This window comes from Syngnathus typhle, linkage group LG13, assembly GCF_033458585.1.
Source record: "Syngnathus typhle isolate RoL2023-S1 ecotype Sweden linkage group LG13, RoL_Styp_1.0, whole genome shotgun sequence".
Classification (NCBI taxonomy): Eukaryota; Metazoa; Chordata; class Actinopteri; order Syngnathiformes; family Syngnathidae; genus Syngnathus; species Syngnathus typhle.
The window spans coordinates 11,387,284-11,404,624 of NC_083750.1; the positions used below are offsets into that span (position 1 = coordinate 11,387,284).

General features: G+C 41.4%; 1 protein-coding gene across 1 annotated transcript in view; it reads left to right on the plus strand.

Annotated features, from left to right (window-relative positions):
• clstn2a (calsyntenin 2a) overlaps nt 1–17,341 on the plus strand; it is a 54,056-nt gene that overhangs the window by 25,353 nt on the left and 11,362 nt on the right. Inside the window, exons 3-9 of the mRNA XM_061295521.1 lie at nt 8,423–8,618; nt 10,778–10,889; nt 11,447–11,543; nt 12,446–12,595; nt 13,857–14,042; nt 14,530–14,787; nt 15,268–15,389. Of these exons, the coding sequence (XP_061151505.1) occupies nt 8,423–8,618; nt 10,778–10,889; nt 11,447–11,543; nt 12,446–12,595; nt 13,857–14,042; nt 14,530–14,787; nt 15,268–15,389 (1,121 nt within the window). The remainder of the gene's footprint in view (nt 1–8,422; nt 8,619–10,777; nt 10,890–11,446; nt 11,544–12,445; nt 12,596–13,856; nt 14,043–14,529; nt 14,788–15,267; nt 15,390–17,341) is intronic.

The following is a 17,341-nucleotide window of genomic DNA, read 5'->3' on the forward strand; positions in this document are numbered from 1 at the left end:
AAGTATTAGCGATAATGGAAGTCTGGTAGCAAAGGGCAGAAAGCTGGAGCTTCTGTCTATATCACATTTGTGATAATGGCTCCATCTTAAAGCCTCCAAGAATTGATTTCTTTCATTAGTTTCAAGCCCACGTCTCGTGTATTATTGAATAATGTCTATCGCCCCTTGTGGTCAGAGAGCTTGTTGCGTCTTTTTTACCTTCAAATCATTTATCCCCAGGGTCACCTCCAGAAGATGATTGCAATACAAATTACAAAGAAGAAGGGTTAAACTAACTTCATTTTTTGGCGTTGTAACATGGCGCTGGCTCGTGTGACATTATAAAAGCAGCACGGCATCTGAAGTGCTCCATTAACGTCTCCGCTGGATACTTTTGCAGCCGCAGCGCCGCGAGTGCAGGCCTGTTCTGACCGCACGCTCGCACGCCATTACAAACTCACAGCAAAAGCCTTTGAGGAAAAGATGGAAGTTCACAAGTCGAAGGGAGTTTCGAAACAAGGAGAAAAGCTTGCGAATCGGACAAAGGGTCGGACGTTGGTGGAAATGGCGCTCATGGAGTGACCGTAATTGATTTTCTGTTCAAATGTCGCCGTTCGCTAAGTTGTGTGTTGCTACTGATGATAGATTTAGTTTGGATTCGTTTATTGTGTTGTTTCCTCACAGCAAGACTTGTCAGTCTTTTTCAGACGGTGCTAATTAGACAAAACTGAATCTATGAAATGTGCAAGAAAAATAAATGAAGTGTTAAAGTTAGCGAGGGGAGACAATTGGATTTTTGCAAAAGGGGGGGGGGGGGTTCAGGATATATGCATAAAACAGCATCAAAGTTCAAAAGAAGAGGACTTCACTTTCGTCTTTCATTTGAAGACGAAAGTTGTGCTATGCTGCCCTCTTGTGGTAGCTTGAAGCCGGTGAACTTTGTTGACATGAGGCGAGGAGCTTCCTTTAGACTGTGTGCTTTGTCCCCAGTTCATGTTTGTTGTTATAGAATGGTATTTTGATTTTCTCATTTGTAAGAATAAGCATGTTGGATCAACCTCAGTTCAAACAAAAATTTCCAGACAGAATCTTTTCACAGGTCTCATTATTTTTATCACTTTGTTAACTCTGCACTTATTCGTGTATATCTGAATCACTGTATGTAAAAAAAAAAAAAAACCTCAGGAGATAAGATTGTAAAAAAAAAAAAAAAGTTTCACTTGAGGGAAACTAACATTTTACTTCTAAATGTTAATTGAGTTTAAACCTCCCCCCAATGAAATGTCAGCGAGAAGCACATTTACCTCAGAGGTGATATTCCCATTTCAACATTCCATTGACAAATCAATTGATTCAAGACGATTCTAAATCCTCTCAGTGTACAATCGAAGGATTACGCTTGCTGTCAACAAAATCACAAGCGATAACACACAATAACAAAAGACTCCAACCTGGAGCCACAAGTGTTTGCCTGCAAACAACGTGAGCTTCATTTGTTGAAATGTCATGCGGCGCCTAACTGCCTCACCATCACATCGCGCACATCATTAACCTAACGACGGTTTTCCGGGAGCCCAACCAACGGTAAACCACAATTTATGCTTATCCTCATTTTTACACGACCTGAGATACGGATGAGTCATCGGGAGCATCACAACGAGGCTACTTCTTTCCCTGAATTTATTTTTTTTTTTTTACTTAGCAAAAAGCTTTCACCGCTAGTCTATATTTAGATGATTGTGATGCGAAAGAAGGTCAGAGCCTCTGACCTCAACAACAACAACAACAAGCACCTTGGGGATGAGCCAGACAGAAAATGTAAGCCGCTCTCTGGCAGGTTCAACATCACCGACGTGAACCCCTGACTTCATAAAATATTTTCTAGATGAGCGGGCACAAATGTACTCGCACTTGAAAATTGTGTGGAGTGGAAGGTGAAGCGGAAGCGATTTGGCTGGGGAAAGTGCTTTTCTTGGCGCAAAATGAATCTCCCCCCCCCCCCCCCCCCCCTTAAATTGAAAATGCTTAATGAATTGCGCTGTGAAAAGTAGCTGAAGCTAACCCAGTCGTTTTGTGAATTCTCCAGTGTTTCGCGGAGACTTGATGGGGGCCTCTGTATCTTGACAGGCTAATTAGACGCCAATTTGCATATCTTCCTTGTACCATTTTCCTTGTTCATGTGAGCATGAAATAGGATAATCTGCCTTTTGAACCTTTGTAGCACATCACACTAACGTCAGCAGGGAAAACAGGTGAGCTGTGACGTGAGCCCTCGGGCACTATGATGTCCGTTTCAGTCGACAGTAGAGGGCGTCGCAAGCGGAAAATGGCACCCTCTCGGGATAATCCGGAGTTAGCCACCCGCATTTTCAAACAACGCGATCAATGTCAGAATAGAAGCGGTCGAGTCAATATGATAAAACATGGTGATTTAATTTTTCGGAGGGGGACGGCCATTTCCCCCTCTGACTCATGTCTCAGTGTTACCTTTCAAGGTGAAAAAAAACAACAGTAATGCTTCAGATGGCGAGGCCTTGAGATTAAGATCGCTTTTACCAGAAAACGAGATGGAGAGATAGAGAGGGAGAGCCGAGATGAATGAGGACAGAGCAAAAGGTCCATCTACAATTCATAGCATGCATGTGTTTTATTTAGCTGGAATTGGTTGAGGGAATCATGAGGTTTTATTTATATAGAGAGATTTTCTTTTTTTTTTTTTAATTTTGTATCTTTGCAGGAGGAAGGGAGCAGCTATCCGAATTTCGTTGTACAACTAAGTTGTAAAATGACAATAAAGGGCATTCTAGTCTATTCTATTCCATTCATGTGTATGAAATTATATAATATCTATTAATATATTTGAAGGTATGTGTGTTGGTATGTTTTGTTTATCAAAATAAGGCTGGTATCAGTACCGATACGATTTTGTATGAGGTTGTAAATTGGTCAACTAGTGCAAAACATATTTAATAGAGGTTCTTTGGTTGGCCTTCATTTTATTTTTATTTTTTTTGCCTAATGACATTCCATACCCTCTGCTATTCCCCCTCGCCCCCACTAACTACGAAAAAAAGACCCGGGTCTACAAAAAGGTTGCTAGGCAGCTGGTGGAGTGTTGCTATGATATGAATTATAATCCATCCTCCAGGTCCAATCTTTACTTAATTACTGGTCTGAAACACTAACACGCTCGGCCCAAGAGGCCGAGTATATTTTACCGGACGAGGGTCTCCAGGGTCAATTATGGGAGTGTAATGATTGTAATTGGCTAATTTTCAGCACATTACCCCACTTTATGTCTCATTCGCTAGGCGCTAATTTAGTGAAGGAGTCAAGGCTTGCCTGCCTCGAGGTGATAGATAGAAGCGAGGGTCTGAAACGGGAAAGCGCTTGGGTGTAGGAATGAGTTGCAGAGACCCCCGATGGGGGGAGGGAGGGTGAGAGGCCAAGACAACAGCCCCATTTTCCATGGCGTGCCATTTAATCACCTTTTTTCTCCACCGTCCATTTATTTCACGTGAAATAACGTTTGTCACACCGCCCAAGAGTTTGAACCTAAAGGTGGATACAAAAAAGCGGGCAGAAAGGAAATTTCAAATGATTGACGGAGTAATGGACCAGGGCAGCGAGGCAGAGGCTAAACAGAACCGAGTTGAACTGATGTATACTTTCACACACTCTTCCAGCTCTGGAAAATGACACATTGACAGATTGAAGTGCTTTTCACAGAAGTTTCTTTTTTTTTTTTTTTTTAATAGGAAATAGCGGAAACTGAATCTGTGTTTTTCCTCTTGTCAGTCGGCAGCTATTGATGATAATGATAACATAATAGCGTAATATTTATCATCGTAATATATTTAGAAGAATTTATGGAGTCAGGCTTTTTTTTTTTTTTTTTAAAAGCTAAAAAAAATACAGCACACGGTAAAATCTAAGCGTTATAGGCCAAACAATAAATCAAAAACATGATGTGCTGGGAAAAAAAAAAAAAAATCGGCATCAAAATGATGTGCAGCATAATAAAGCCATCTCTGAGGAAAATTTGCTGTTGACCAATTTTATCACAAACTCCAATCAATGGCATCGCAGGAGCTGTTTGACTTTCTTATTAATATAAGAAATAAAAGCCAAATTTTTTTTTTTCCCGATTAAAATAAAAGTCTCCATCCGACACCGATGATTAAACGTGACGGGGAATGATGGGTGAGACGTTGCAGGACGGTCTACGATGACAACCGTTAACTAGCATGCGGCGATCAATGAAAGCTGGCATATTGGTTATTAAGTTGTCCTTGCCAGCACACCCAAAGTGTCTTGCTCATTAGCTCTTCTTCAAACGTATCTTTTTGATAAAGGCTGAATGCAAAAAAGCGGCACGGCAGCACCCAGCCGTGTCACATGATGGCTTGAAGCTCTCCTTTTATACATTTAACTAAGAGTGTGTTTGCATGCATCAAGTCTCCAAGGGGTTCTTAAATGCCACCTGTCATATTTTATCAGCTCCCAAGCTAAACATTAGTCAAGGAGAATTACATGCCGACATCGCACTGCTAATGGCTGACACGCAATGCCATTTTCCAAGCGATGGATTTGAACACAAATGGAATGTTTTTTCTTCAATGGAGATAACAATCAGAAATATCGTCTAGAAATGTACCTTCAGCATCTTAACTCGGCTTCTCAAAAAGCCATTTAACTGTCAAGGAGGGAGCAACCAGCGCTAAAAGGAAGGGCACGCACATGATAAGATGTGAATCATTTGCTTATCGTAGTGAAAATCCCCAGAGAAGAAATGAGAGGACATAATGCCAGATGATTGAAGAGCTGTGCAGTGCCGTTTAGTTATCTCTGGAGTCAACGTTAGCAACGAGAGTACAGTAATCATTCGATGGAACTTCACTCTACCATTACAGCGTCACGAATGGACAAAACCACGGAAGTAATGATACGTTGTTTTTACTGGAGAACTTTAGAGTTTGATTTCATTTCTTGAGTGGGGGGGTCTGGACATTATTATATATATCAGCAGACTTCAGCCTCTTTTGATTTTATGGTGGCATCATGGTGATTGTGGAGGAATGGCAAACCTGAGTACGCATCTTAATGTGCTGGCATGTGCACGTCTGTGCAAGGTGTCAGTTTGTCACCCTGAGGTCAAGCGGTTGGTGTAACTACTTCCCCAAATGCAATTAAGAGGTGACCTATGATGTGAGCGAGCCCGCTGGGACTGATGAATTGCTCTCCGCAATTCACTCGTTCACTGACAAGACACCCGTTGCACTGTCCTTCCACATAGAATATATATATACATACATAGATACACATTTTAGGAGTACTTGCAATATGTCATTTTTAAAATAGATACATTGGCTGCTCACAGTCCTGTCATTTTCATCATTCAACTAATTGGTCCAAAAATGTGTTCATTAGACCTTAACAGTACCATTCATCATTTTTTTTTGCTAGAGAAAATCTTGGAAGTCTTGAAAGTGTTGGCTGCATGGCAGCGTCATTAATTATAATTTCATTTGCTGTCGAGAACTAAACAGATCAAAGCGCGAGTCCGGCCGGCTTTGGAAAACAAAAATAAATACAGAGCTGCGGCTAAGATAACTTTATCTTATCCTTCAGTGTACTTAATGTCCTCATCATGACCTCGGGAAAACCTTGAGACGAGAGAGAAAATCCTGTTTAAGCTTGCAGTTGAATGGCTTAGCAGAAAGCCTTCATTTGTTTTCAGCTTTTTTTCTCGCACCCCAAAAAAAAGGAGGCTAGTGGAGGATGGTTGTGCTCAAAAGAAACTCGATATTTAAATAAATGTTCATTATGTGAGTAGGCGGATAGAATTACATATAATCTGAGACTGCGACATACGCTCTAATACAAAAACAACCAAAAAAAAGCTTTTAAAATTAATCAGGATTATACCAAGAAAACAAATGACAATTAACCACGTCACCTTCTTAACCGAGATAAAAATGTGCATGCGTGTTCAGTAGGAGTTTGGTCGTATCTCGACAGTCAGGAGCGAGATGATGCGCCAGTCTGTCATTAATCAAATGTGGGCCGAGTGTGAGCTTAGTTGAGGGAATGAAGGAATCAAAGCTTAAGACCGTCTGATACTCTGCTTGGGAAACACACAGGCTTCATCAGTTTAAAGCTTTTGAAGTATTTGCTTAAAATCAATGGAAATGCACTATAGTATCATGTGAAAGACTTGGGAAAAAAATTTCGATGCAGTACAAAGAAATTGCAATTTGTATCGGAGGCACCAGGACTCAAACATTTCAATTAACTTTACTTTGTTTTCAAAACATTGCCTTCCTCGGTCGTTGTTAAAAAAAACTATTACGCACTAAGTTCGTATATATATATATATAAAATATATATATATATATTTTTTTTTAATTGTCTCTAACATCACTTCGGTGTCAGCACTGTCGTCAGTCCTGATGACAGAATCACAATCCTGATTAGAAGTGATAGTTCACATTGTTAAATTACTAAAAGCTGATTAAGGTGGATGTGTCCCACTGGCGAGGCGCTAATTGGGAAAGTAACTTGTCACTCCAAATAAAAAGTCAAGGCTTCATTCCTCCACCAATTTGTTTCAATTACGTTACAAGGTTTCCTCTCCATGGAGGCGATGTCATATTCATTTTGCGCTAATGATACACTTTACTCCGAGCTAGCTTCCGAAACTGAATCTTCCGCGGACGAGCGGCTTTAGAGTGCCTCGTCGTCACATGTTAGTCATTCAGATTTGGCAAGGTTGTCTTCTCTGTGATGTGTGAAATATCAAAATATTTATTTTCACTTTGGCTCTTTTTATGTGTGGATTTTTTCTTTTTAATTGAATCCAAATGTGTTGTCCTTACGCTTATAAAAGCTACTTGAGAAGACACCCCTAGGCACTCTATAAGAAAAAACTATAGTGGGGAAAAGGACTTAATGACATTGTTAAATTTTCCATTTAGATTTTACAGTTTTTTTAGACACTAATTAATTTTGCCCACATCTGCTTTGTTAAAAATGTTCAAGTGAAACTTGTTTGCTGTAAGGTCAGTTCACATTTATTTGAAATACGTACTCGCTTATTGCCAGCTAGACATTTTCTCTCACTGCGACATTTATCGTCATTAGCCTTATTGTCACGGCCTCTTTCCTTAAGCCGTGTTCCCAAACGATCGCGTTATTATGTTGACTTTAAAAAGCCAGCCTTTACCTTCCGCCATACCGGCCCAAAGATTAGACTTGGCTTTCATCCATAAATTACGAGCGAGTGAATTTGAAGTGCTCCCTTAGGGGTGGAGTGCTGAGAAACAAGCTAAGTGGCAAGAAATGAAATGGATCCGTAAGGGGGGGTTATGCATATGTACATGTTTGCTGACACAGTCAAAATAAGAAGAGACGAAATCTGGACCATTTACATATCCAGCCGTGCGTTTGCCACTTCCTCAGTCCTCTGCCTGACTCAATTGCATTCCACTGTAAAATTGAATCCAGAAATATTTGCTACAATGGATGGAGCGGAAAATGGATTTGCATCCATCCACAAAGTGTGACCTGGAAATAACTTTTCACTGCTATCCACAAACTTGGTCACGTTGTTGTTGGCGGTCTTTTTAAGAGAAATGTTTTCCCCCTAAATTCGCTGATTGGTCGTCTCGCACGTGTAAACATTACAACTCAACTCGGAGGAGCAAATGAGGAATAAACATCCTTTCAAAATGGCCACTGCAAAACCTCAGCTCGAGAGAATGCTATCTTTTAACCTGCTGGGGGTGTTTTTTTTTTTAAATCTAATCAGGTTGAAAGAAATTCAGTAAGGAAATAGTGTTATACACCAGCACTTGTTAATTCTGCGTTTGTGGAAGATGAATTACCGTATTTTCCGGACTATAAGGCGCACCTAAAAACCTCCAATTTCCTCAAACGCCAACAGTGCCCCTTATAATCCGGTGCGCCTTATATATGGACCAATACTGAGCTACTACGGCAGGCATGTCCAAATATATGGACAAAGTTTTAAAACGGGCCATTCATTGAAGGTGCACCTTATAATCCGGTGCGCCTTATAGTGCGAAAAATACGGCCACTTGTTTCTCTCCATCTCAGGGAGGCGGCCATTTTGAAAATGACATCAGAGTGTCTAACAACACAATTGGGGGGGAGGCTGTAACGACATTTCCATATTTGATGTGTTCTTGATTCATCTCTTCACTTTGATATTTTTATATCTCATCAAGTCCACCCCTTTCATTTATTTTGTCGATACGGCCTTGACCGGAGTTTCTCGTTTCATTGTGATATCTAAACCTTGCTCGGAGGGCAGTTCTGCTTTCACCGATTGACTCCAACAGATTAGATATGGTCGACAAGTAATTACTGGCTTAAAAAAAAAAAGAAAAACACTCTTCCATGTTTTTGCTTGTCTTTTTAGGGGAAATTTGTGCCTTTAAGATTTATGGCCAGGACATTCCTTTCGAGGCAGAGGTGTTGAATCGCACCTCAGGAGAAGGCGTACTGAGAGCCAGTGGCCCTGTGGACTGCGAGAGCCAGAAGGAATACACATTCATTATCCAAGCCTATGACTGCGGAGCTGGACCCGGTGGGGCCGACTGGAAGAAATCCCACAAGTGAGTGCGGCATGAGCATGCACGACATTTTTTTTCAGCCCTCGTGTTATTTCATCAAAGTATTTTAGCAATTTTATTCACACTTCAAATTGTTTCCCACTGATTCAAAGCCACAAAATCCTACATGACAAAATAATTGCAAATGTAATTTACAAGATCGACTTGACATGAATTGAGAGAATGTGAAAATGGTATAATTTTCTAGTTGGAATAATCATTTGTGTATGACGGCTTGGCGGGCGCCTTTGTTTTGCCGTCACCGATTCATTTTGCCGCACAATGGAAATGCAGTTATAACAAAGGCGATTATTCAAGCTGTCTTGTAGCGCTAATGCTCTCTCGCTTGGAATGAGTCACGTGTGTAACATCTGAGGTGAGATAGAAGAAAAGCTTGACTAGAACATGAATAATACTTTTGCATCAGTTCTACTAAGACAGCGACACAAATGATTTCCGGAGAGCCTGTCAAATGCACAAAAGCTTTCACACAAAAAAAAATCCGGATTTAAACGAGTGAGACACAGCCGCAACTTTCTGGTGTAGAACTAAAATTATTTTTCGTTCGGGTCAGCAGTCGTCACTCCCGTTCTGGAAGTAGCCTGGTGCTATGGCTTTGAAAACGTAATGTGGTTACCAGTTAAACTAACAGTTAGCCTATCTTCTTACCTTTTTTCTTCTATTGCAAATCTTTGTTTCCCAGCAGCAGTGGCGGAGCTAGAAGGGGGGTTGCACGGGCACCCTGAAATATGCTTTGCCCTGCCCCAAGAGCCATACCAGATTAATTTAATTTATTTTTAATTTAAAATATATATATATTTTATTTATTTTCATTTTGTTATTTTTTATTTGTCATATTTATTCATTTAATACAGTGCTTCTCAAATAGTGGGGCGCGCCCCCCTTGGGGGGCGCCGTGCTATACCTGGGGGGGGCGCGTGTGACCCTGGGGAACAGGCTTTTTTTTTTTGCAGTACTAGAATAAAGTGTAATTGCGCATCTTCCCAGCAGGGGGCAGTGGCGCTCTCATTGTTACTTCTGTGACGTTTGCGACAGTGCAACATTTTACGACTTACAAGACAAGTTAGGATAGTCACGGTGGGGAGGGGGGGGCGCGAATAGTTTTCTTCTTGCTAAGGGGGGGCGTAACAGAAAATAATTGAGAAGCACTGATTTAATAACACCAGACTTTTGGATAGTTTCAGATTTTTTCCTTGAATTTTGCCTCCCCGAAGCATTTTCTGAAGAATGTTTTGTTATTTTGTGAACCTCTTGATGTCTTTTTTTTTTTTTAAATTGATGTTTTCCTCTTAATAGATTGACTCAAATCATCTATTCTGGAATGTATACCGCCACAATAGATGATAACAATATGTACTTATGCTTGCGATGATAATATTTCCCTGTACCGGCGGCAGCGGCGGCGCAGCCCTCCTTTTCATCGACCGCCGTCACTTCAGGCGTGCTGACGACGTCTGTTGACAGGATTGCGTGTACGTCGGAGAGCGTGCAGGCGTTGGTTGTGATTGACAGTGACATCCATGGCGTCTGGCATTGACAGTAGCAAATCAAAGCCGCTGCCGCTTCACTCATACAAGCAGTGCAAATTTGAATGCTTGCTATTGAAGGTACGAAGAGACGGCGAGGTAAAGGGAAATTTATGAGCTCGGGGAGCTCTGGGATGAATTTCTCCGCTGGAAGATGAATGGCGCGCCATGTCCGTTTGTGTGTGTGTGTACGTGTCCTTATCACGGCATGACATTCTAAATAGGCCTCATTAAGCTAATGTCATTAATTTGCCAGATGTGCGTCCTCAGACACAAGTTACAGGGAAGGTCACGGAAAAAGCAAACTTGAGTGAATCATTGCTTCGCTTTGAAATTCCGCGAAGCAAATTTCATCGCAGGTGCTCCAGAGAAATGGGCGGCTTTCTATTTTTAGGACTGTATTCTCCTATAAATGCCCCCTCTGTCTTCATTGGCTATTCTTAAGATAGACCACAAAAAAGGTTTTAATTAAGTTTGATCACCGCTAATGGATTCCTCGGTTCCCGTTTTCCTTCATCCATCTTTTTGCATCTTGTCTCTGCTGCCCGTTTTCTCCATCAATCACTTCCAAACGACACGATGTTTCTCATCCATGCATTTCATGCTTTCTCCCAGGGCCGTGGTGCACGTCCAGGTGGATGACGTCAATGAGTTTTGCCCCGTGTTTCGGGAGCCTCTGTACAAAGCGGCAGTAACCGAAGGCAAGATCTACGACAGCATTTTGCAGGTATTTTGCTCACGCTATACGACGCCTGTGGTTGAACTGCAATGGCTAGAACTTAAAAGTCATCAATATATACACACAATCTAGAAGGGGGGGGGGTAACTGCCCCCCCTCCAAATATTATCGGACCAGGTGCCAGGTCAGATCATATTTACAATATATACCGTATTTTCCGCACTATAAGGCGCACCGGATTATAAGGCGCACCTTCAATGAATGGCCCATTTTAAAACTTTGTCCATATATAAGACACATACATTTGGTCCACGGGCCGGACTTTGGACACGCTTGCTGTAGTGGCTCAATATTGGTCCATATATAAGGCGCACCTGATTATAATGCGCACTGTCGGCTTTCGAGAAAATTAGAAGTTTTTAGGTGCGCCTTATAGTGCGGAAAATACGGTAAATTGACTTTTAGGAGTTTTCCTCTCCATTTCGCTCCATCTACAGTAGGAAACATTTTGTGATATCCCCATGGCCCCCCCCCAAAGAAAAAAAAATCCTAGTTCCGCCACTGCTCGGTAGCCAGCAGCTGAAGTGTATTTTGTGCTGTCACAGGTGGAGGCTTGGGACCAGGACTGTTCTCCACAGTACAGTCAGATCTGCAACTATGAAATTGTCACTCCAGGCACGCCATTTGCCATCGACCGCAATGGTGAGTCTGTGTGTGTGTGCGTGTATGCAACATATTAAAAATATGCAAGGGAAAGGACAGGTGGCTGTTTATTTTCACCTCAAAATAAAATTCTCATCATTAGTTAGAACGTATTATCAATATACTGCTACTAATAATTCTCATAGTTAATAGTGGCAGGAAATAAAGCATGAATAAACTAGAACCAAGATCTATTAGGCTGGTGTCTCTGCACACTTCTTTGATGGCTGGAGGACATTTTTGGGATTGATTTTCAATCGTTTTCTATTCAGCGCATGTCTAACGTTTCAGCTTTGGGCTGTTTGCTTGCTCCTCCATGAACGTCCATTTCCACACTGTGTTGATCTGGATGAATTCAGCAAGATTCAAAGAAAAGGGCCAGCCGGAGGCCTTCATGTACTTTATGGGACTCTCTCTTGCTGTATATTTTCGTTGAGTGAATCGGCGTAACAAAGGAGATGAGATGGAATCGAGTGAGCGTTTGGATATTTCTTTCATGGACACGTAAAAAAAAATAAATAAAAAAGTTCTCCGCTGTGTTAGTTAAAAGTCTTTGACGTTCTTTGCTCAAACAACACAAAGGGTGACGAATTATTACACACTCTGGTTCATATCACATTGTTTTGGTGTGATGCAAATGCAGACTACGGCTTTTGTTACCATGACGACTGGGGTGGAGCAAGACCCCTGTAGTGACATTTCCTTTTTGAAAAGCAATGAAGGGACACCTTAGCGAAGAACGGCTCTCTCGCCGACACATTTTCATAAATCGGTAGTTTAATCTTACTCCAGAAACCTTGTATACAAGCAATTAAGAAGACAATTTGCAAACTAACCGGAATTGCCAAATGAGGGAAAAACAGAGTGTTGACTCATTACTACTTTGTTTTGGTGGCCTTTAGGTAATATCAGAAACACGGAGCGACTGAGCTATGACAAGGAGCAGAGCTACAAGATTATGGTGACAGCCTTTGACTGCGGTCAGAAGACGGCAAAGGAGGATGTGGCCGTGCATATTGATGTCAAGCCTGTCTGCAAAGCTGGGTGGCAAGGTCAGAAATAGCCAAGGGACGGGCGGAAACCTATGTCTTTTTTTTTTTTAATATATATATATATATATATATATATATATATAAATCAACGTTATTGGTCTGTCACCACACCATCTGTTATTTTTATCAGCCAATATAAAGTGTTGAAAATAGCGTGAACAAATCTCTTTTGACCAGCCAAGGAACTGCATTTTGGAATATTCCTTGTATAATTCAATAATGACTGTTTATTATTTTTGTGGAAATATTTAGAAGCCGGTGAGTGTGAAATTGAAGCCTGCGCACCCGTTTCCTCCAGGGAATTTAGTTTCATTTTAGACCAAATGTCTCTCATGGAAATCAAACCCTGTGGTGGAAAAAAAAATAATAATAATAATGAAAGAAAAGCTCTCGAGAGAAAAAATGGGCTGGGAGCGTTTCCATCAACATGGGAGTCTGCAATTGGAGCCTGACTTTTTTCCTGCTGCCTCACCTGTCAGCGCTGACAGCATCTCACAAGTCCAACTCGCTCAGGCCAGGAATAAAAGTGAGGAGGAGATCAAAAAAAGAAAGAAAAAAAAAAAAAAAACTCAAAGAAGAAAAGTGAGAAACTTCGAATCAGAAAGAACTCTTCTTCCTCCTTCCTGCCATTCTTAAAACATCTCCGACCTTTTACAGCCCGTGCGGCATTTAGCCAAAATGCAGTTAGCTCTGTTCTCAGTTGAAAGGTCATTTTTTTGGATGTAAGACATTATGGTTTGCTCACACGTGAATACTCCCAAACAACAAGAAATGACAAATACAGGGAATTTTCTAAATATACCTGTCATGCGGTTTGACGCCAAGAGCGAAGAAGCGCCTTAGAGCTTCAAAACAACTCTTGCTGCACCCACTTAACGGATTGGAACAAGACAGAAAACTAGTTCTTCTTTCATATTCATGTCTCAACACCCATTATGTACTAATCCCCCCTACATTTTATGTGAAAATGACAGGAGCAGTCTTTTTTATACACAAGGCTAATGAATCAAATGTCACATTCTGGAAACGGCGACATCCTGCACCAGTTACATTTATTTAAATGTCATATTGATCTAAGCGTGTTAAAAGATGGCAACGTAGACATTGAGCAAATATGCTATATAAATAAATTTGACTTACTGGCACGTTCCAACTCTTCTCAAAAAGAGGTTTCAGGCAAGTGATGTTTAAAACAATGGCTGGCGCAACACAGGTAGATAGATAATCTAACAATAACACAACTTGTTTTTTTAATCTCCAGGCTGGAACAAACGTGTGGACTATGAGCCGGGCACTGGCAGCAAGGGTCTCTTTCCCAAGTTGCACTTGGAAACATGCGGAGAACCCTTGTCTGGGATAAAAGTCACGGTGGAGCTTCAGACAAGTCACATCGGGAAGGGCTGCGATCGAGAAACGTACTCTGAGAAGTCTCTGCAAAAACTCTGCGGTGAGTAGAAACATCTGGGGGGGGGGGGGGGGGGGCAGAATTAGGTTGCAGTGGAAGCAACTGTTGGAATAATAGAATCAAAGAAAAAGAGGGATTGATTTGAAATGCCCGCTTGGAACATCTTAAACAGCAGAGGGTTGTCATGATGAGGGACAATGAGATTTTAATTAAACGTAAGAAATTACATTTGATGTCTCGCTCCGTTTTATTAACATTTCCAGTGTGCCTTTTGTAGTCGTGGAATTCCATTTAATATTCTTAATTAAGTCTCCGAGGCCATTCCAAAGTGTGACATGTTCATTATTGCATTCCATTTATATTCTGGATCTCATTGTTAGCCAAAGACAGCTAAGCTAAAATCAGCTTGCATTGTATTTACAGTTGTCCCCCGCTTATTTGCGGTTCACTATTCGTTATTTTTTTGGGGTGACTTCCCAGACACTCAAAGATCCCTCAAGCTGTCTTTCTGAAATTACGTTTCCGACAGGCGCAGCGTCGGGCAGTACAGATCTTCTCCCCGCCCCGAGCCCATCCACCAACTGGACCGCATCTCTCGTGAGCGACAGTGGCCGTGACAGCGACCTCATCTACAGATTTGACGGACAGCAGGCAGCCAACGTTCCCGATCACGTGGTGCCCCAAAACCTGACGGATCAGTTCACCGTTGCGACATGGATGAAACACGGCCCCAGTCCGGGACTCAGAGCTGAGAAGGAAACTTTGCTGTGCAACTCTGATAAAACTGGTGAGCACATTTCAATTCCAAACCTTGTGAAAACCTGCAAAATGTTAGCTAGTGCTAACATAACATAGCAAATGTCCTGATCAAATAACATTGGCTCTGTGTTGGCATAGTAATGCCCAATCTCATTTTTTTTCTCCGAACCCAGACAGTGAGGGATCAAAACAACGCAACGTGCTACCAAAAAACAGTTCCAGATAGGCGGCAGAAAATTGATAACATCTCACACTGATTTGAACGTTATCACTGTGTTTATTTTATTCAAACCCAAAGAACAACACTTGCTATGATAGATATGTTTTTCCCAAAATATGGCTGTATTTATATTTGAACAGCGGCGGTTCAAATGACAAAAAATGTTGAGTTCGCCTAAGCACTTCATTTCACGCAGCTGGAAATATATGAGGCACATTGAGGGGGGACCAAAAAAAAAAAAAAAGTAATCTCAGCTGTCTGCATGTGTATTTGTGGATGGTTTTGCAGAAATGAACCGCCATCATTATTCTCTATATATTCACAACTGCCGGCTGGTCTTCCTGCTTAGAAGAGATTTCAGCCAACTTGATACTTTCAGACCTGCTGAATTCCACTGGAAGCTGGAGCAGGTAAGGAGTGTGTGTGTGTGTGTGTGTGTGTGTGTGTGTGTGTGTGTGTGTGTGTGTGTGTGTGTGTGTGTGTGTGTGTGTGTGTGTGTGTGTGTGTGTGTGTGTGATTGTTTTCTCCATTCATGTTTCATTTTTAATGTAAAATTGTAGCATCAGATGTATTCCGAGCGTTATTCTCCATGAGTCTGATGAACAAATGTTTAAGCAAACAAATTTACCGTCAAATGAATTCAGCGTGTAACAAAACCGTGACGTTTAAAAGAACGCCATTTTTTTTTACGAAGACCACTAGCTTAATGCTAACGCGCAATGCAAAATGTCATAGAGAGGCTAATAAATAGCATTGATGTTGCCATGTTAAAACTTTAAAAATAGCATAGATGTAACCATTTTAAGCAAGAAATATTTAAAGCTCAAAAAGTGCATTTTGGACAGCGTTCACAACGATTAGAATTTCCGATTTCTTCAAAAACTACGCTACAGTTCAGTTGCTTTTCAGCTCCATCGCTCGATCAATGGCGGCAACCCTTCCCAGGATGACAAATAATACTGCTTTGTTGTCTTGTCACCCTCCGCTAGCCCGAAATTGGTACAATACGGCACTTCTTTTTATTTCCCCCCCACTTTCAAGGTCTTCACTGAATCAAAAGTTCTTCTGGTCTATTTCGATGCTGTTTGTCACCGAACCCTGCTCCCATAAATTCCCTCCCAACCAGTGAGGCGAAAAGTAAATTTGGTTTGCTCTAGTCTTTTGAAAATAAACATGTTGTCTTTTCTCTTAGTTTGTTTAGACTCTCTTATGTTTTGTTTTATTATCTGCATTGTTTCATCTTTCGTTCTCGTTTTTTTTTCTCCCGAGATACAAAAAGGCGAACCTCACACTGCAGTTATTTTCGTCTTAAAGATGGTGCAACCAGTTATTAAACCGTTTTAAAACAGACTCGGCAAAAAACATTCTCAAGTGGATTTTTAAATGCATCATGGTCCAAATGGAGACTATTCTGAATCAACTTATACGTTTTAATAATTGGATTTGAAATCACATTACAAGGCTATGTACAAAATGAAAAGAAAAGAAAAAGGGGAGGGGCAGACGTGTGAAAGTAAATATTTAGGGAACATGAAGTATAACAATCCACGTTTCCAGACACGCGGGAACGTGAAGCGGCTAGAAAATGAGCGAGTTGCCGTTTGTGTTATTGTCCGGCCTGGCTGGAAACTGCTAAGCCAAAAGCACTGCTTTTTGGATCTGAGCTAACGTCATGAAAAAGTGATATACCCTAAAGCCACACAGGTAAGGTCAAAGAAACCTAAAACACAATTTCTTTCCAAAAATATAGCTGCAAGGTAAAAAGGCGCCTTTGGTCATAACTTAACGATTTCATAAGACATATTCTGCAGGTACGGTTCTTAGCGGATGGATGAATGAATTACATGTTGTTGAGTCAGTGTTGTTTTAGTTGCCCTAACCCAGGGGTGTCAAACTAATTTTTTAATAAAAGATATTATTAAAAGTGAAATTTGCAATTCGAGTAACGACACGAATTTGATGCACAATTTGTCACGTAAAATGATGTGGCGGGCCGTATCGGGCCCCCGGGCCTCGAGTTTGACATGTGCCCTAAACAGTCCCGATGGATAGATGAGTAGTACAGTCGAGAGCTGGACTGCAGCCAAGCACAAGGTCGGCGGGATTTGCGAGCAACGTTGTCGGGGCAAGAGGGAGGAGGCGACTACGGCGCGTCGGAACTGCCGCTCACTGTCCTCCTCGTTCCTCTTGCACTTAGGAAGGACACTCAATGGCTTCCGCTGCAACTCCATTTAGCTGTATTGATTTTTCAATTGTCACCCTAGAGAGGGGGAGGCAGAGAGCCGTGAAAGACCGTTGGCAGGGAGCGGGAAAGAGGCCTCCATTTGCCAAATGGATTGAACACAAGCGAAGGAATGTGACT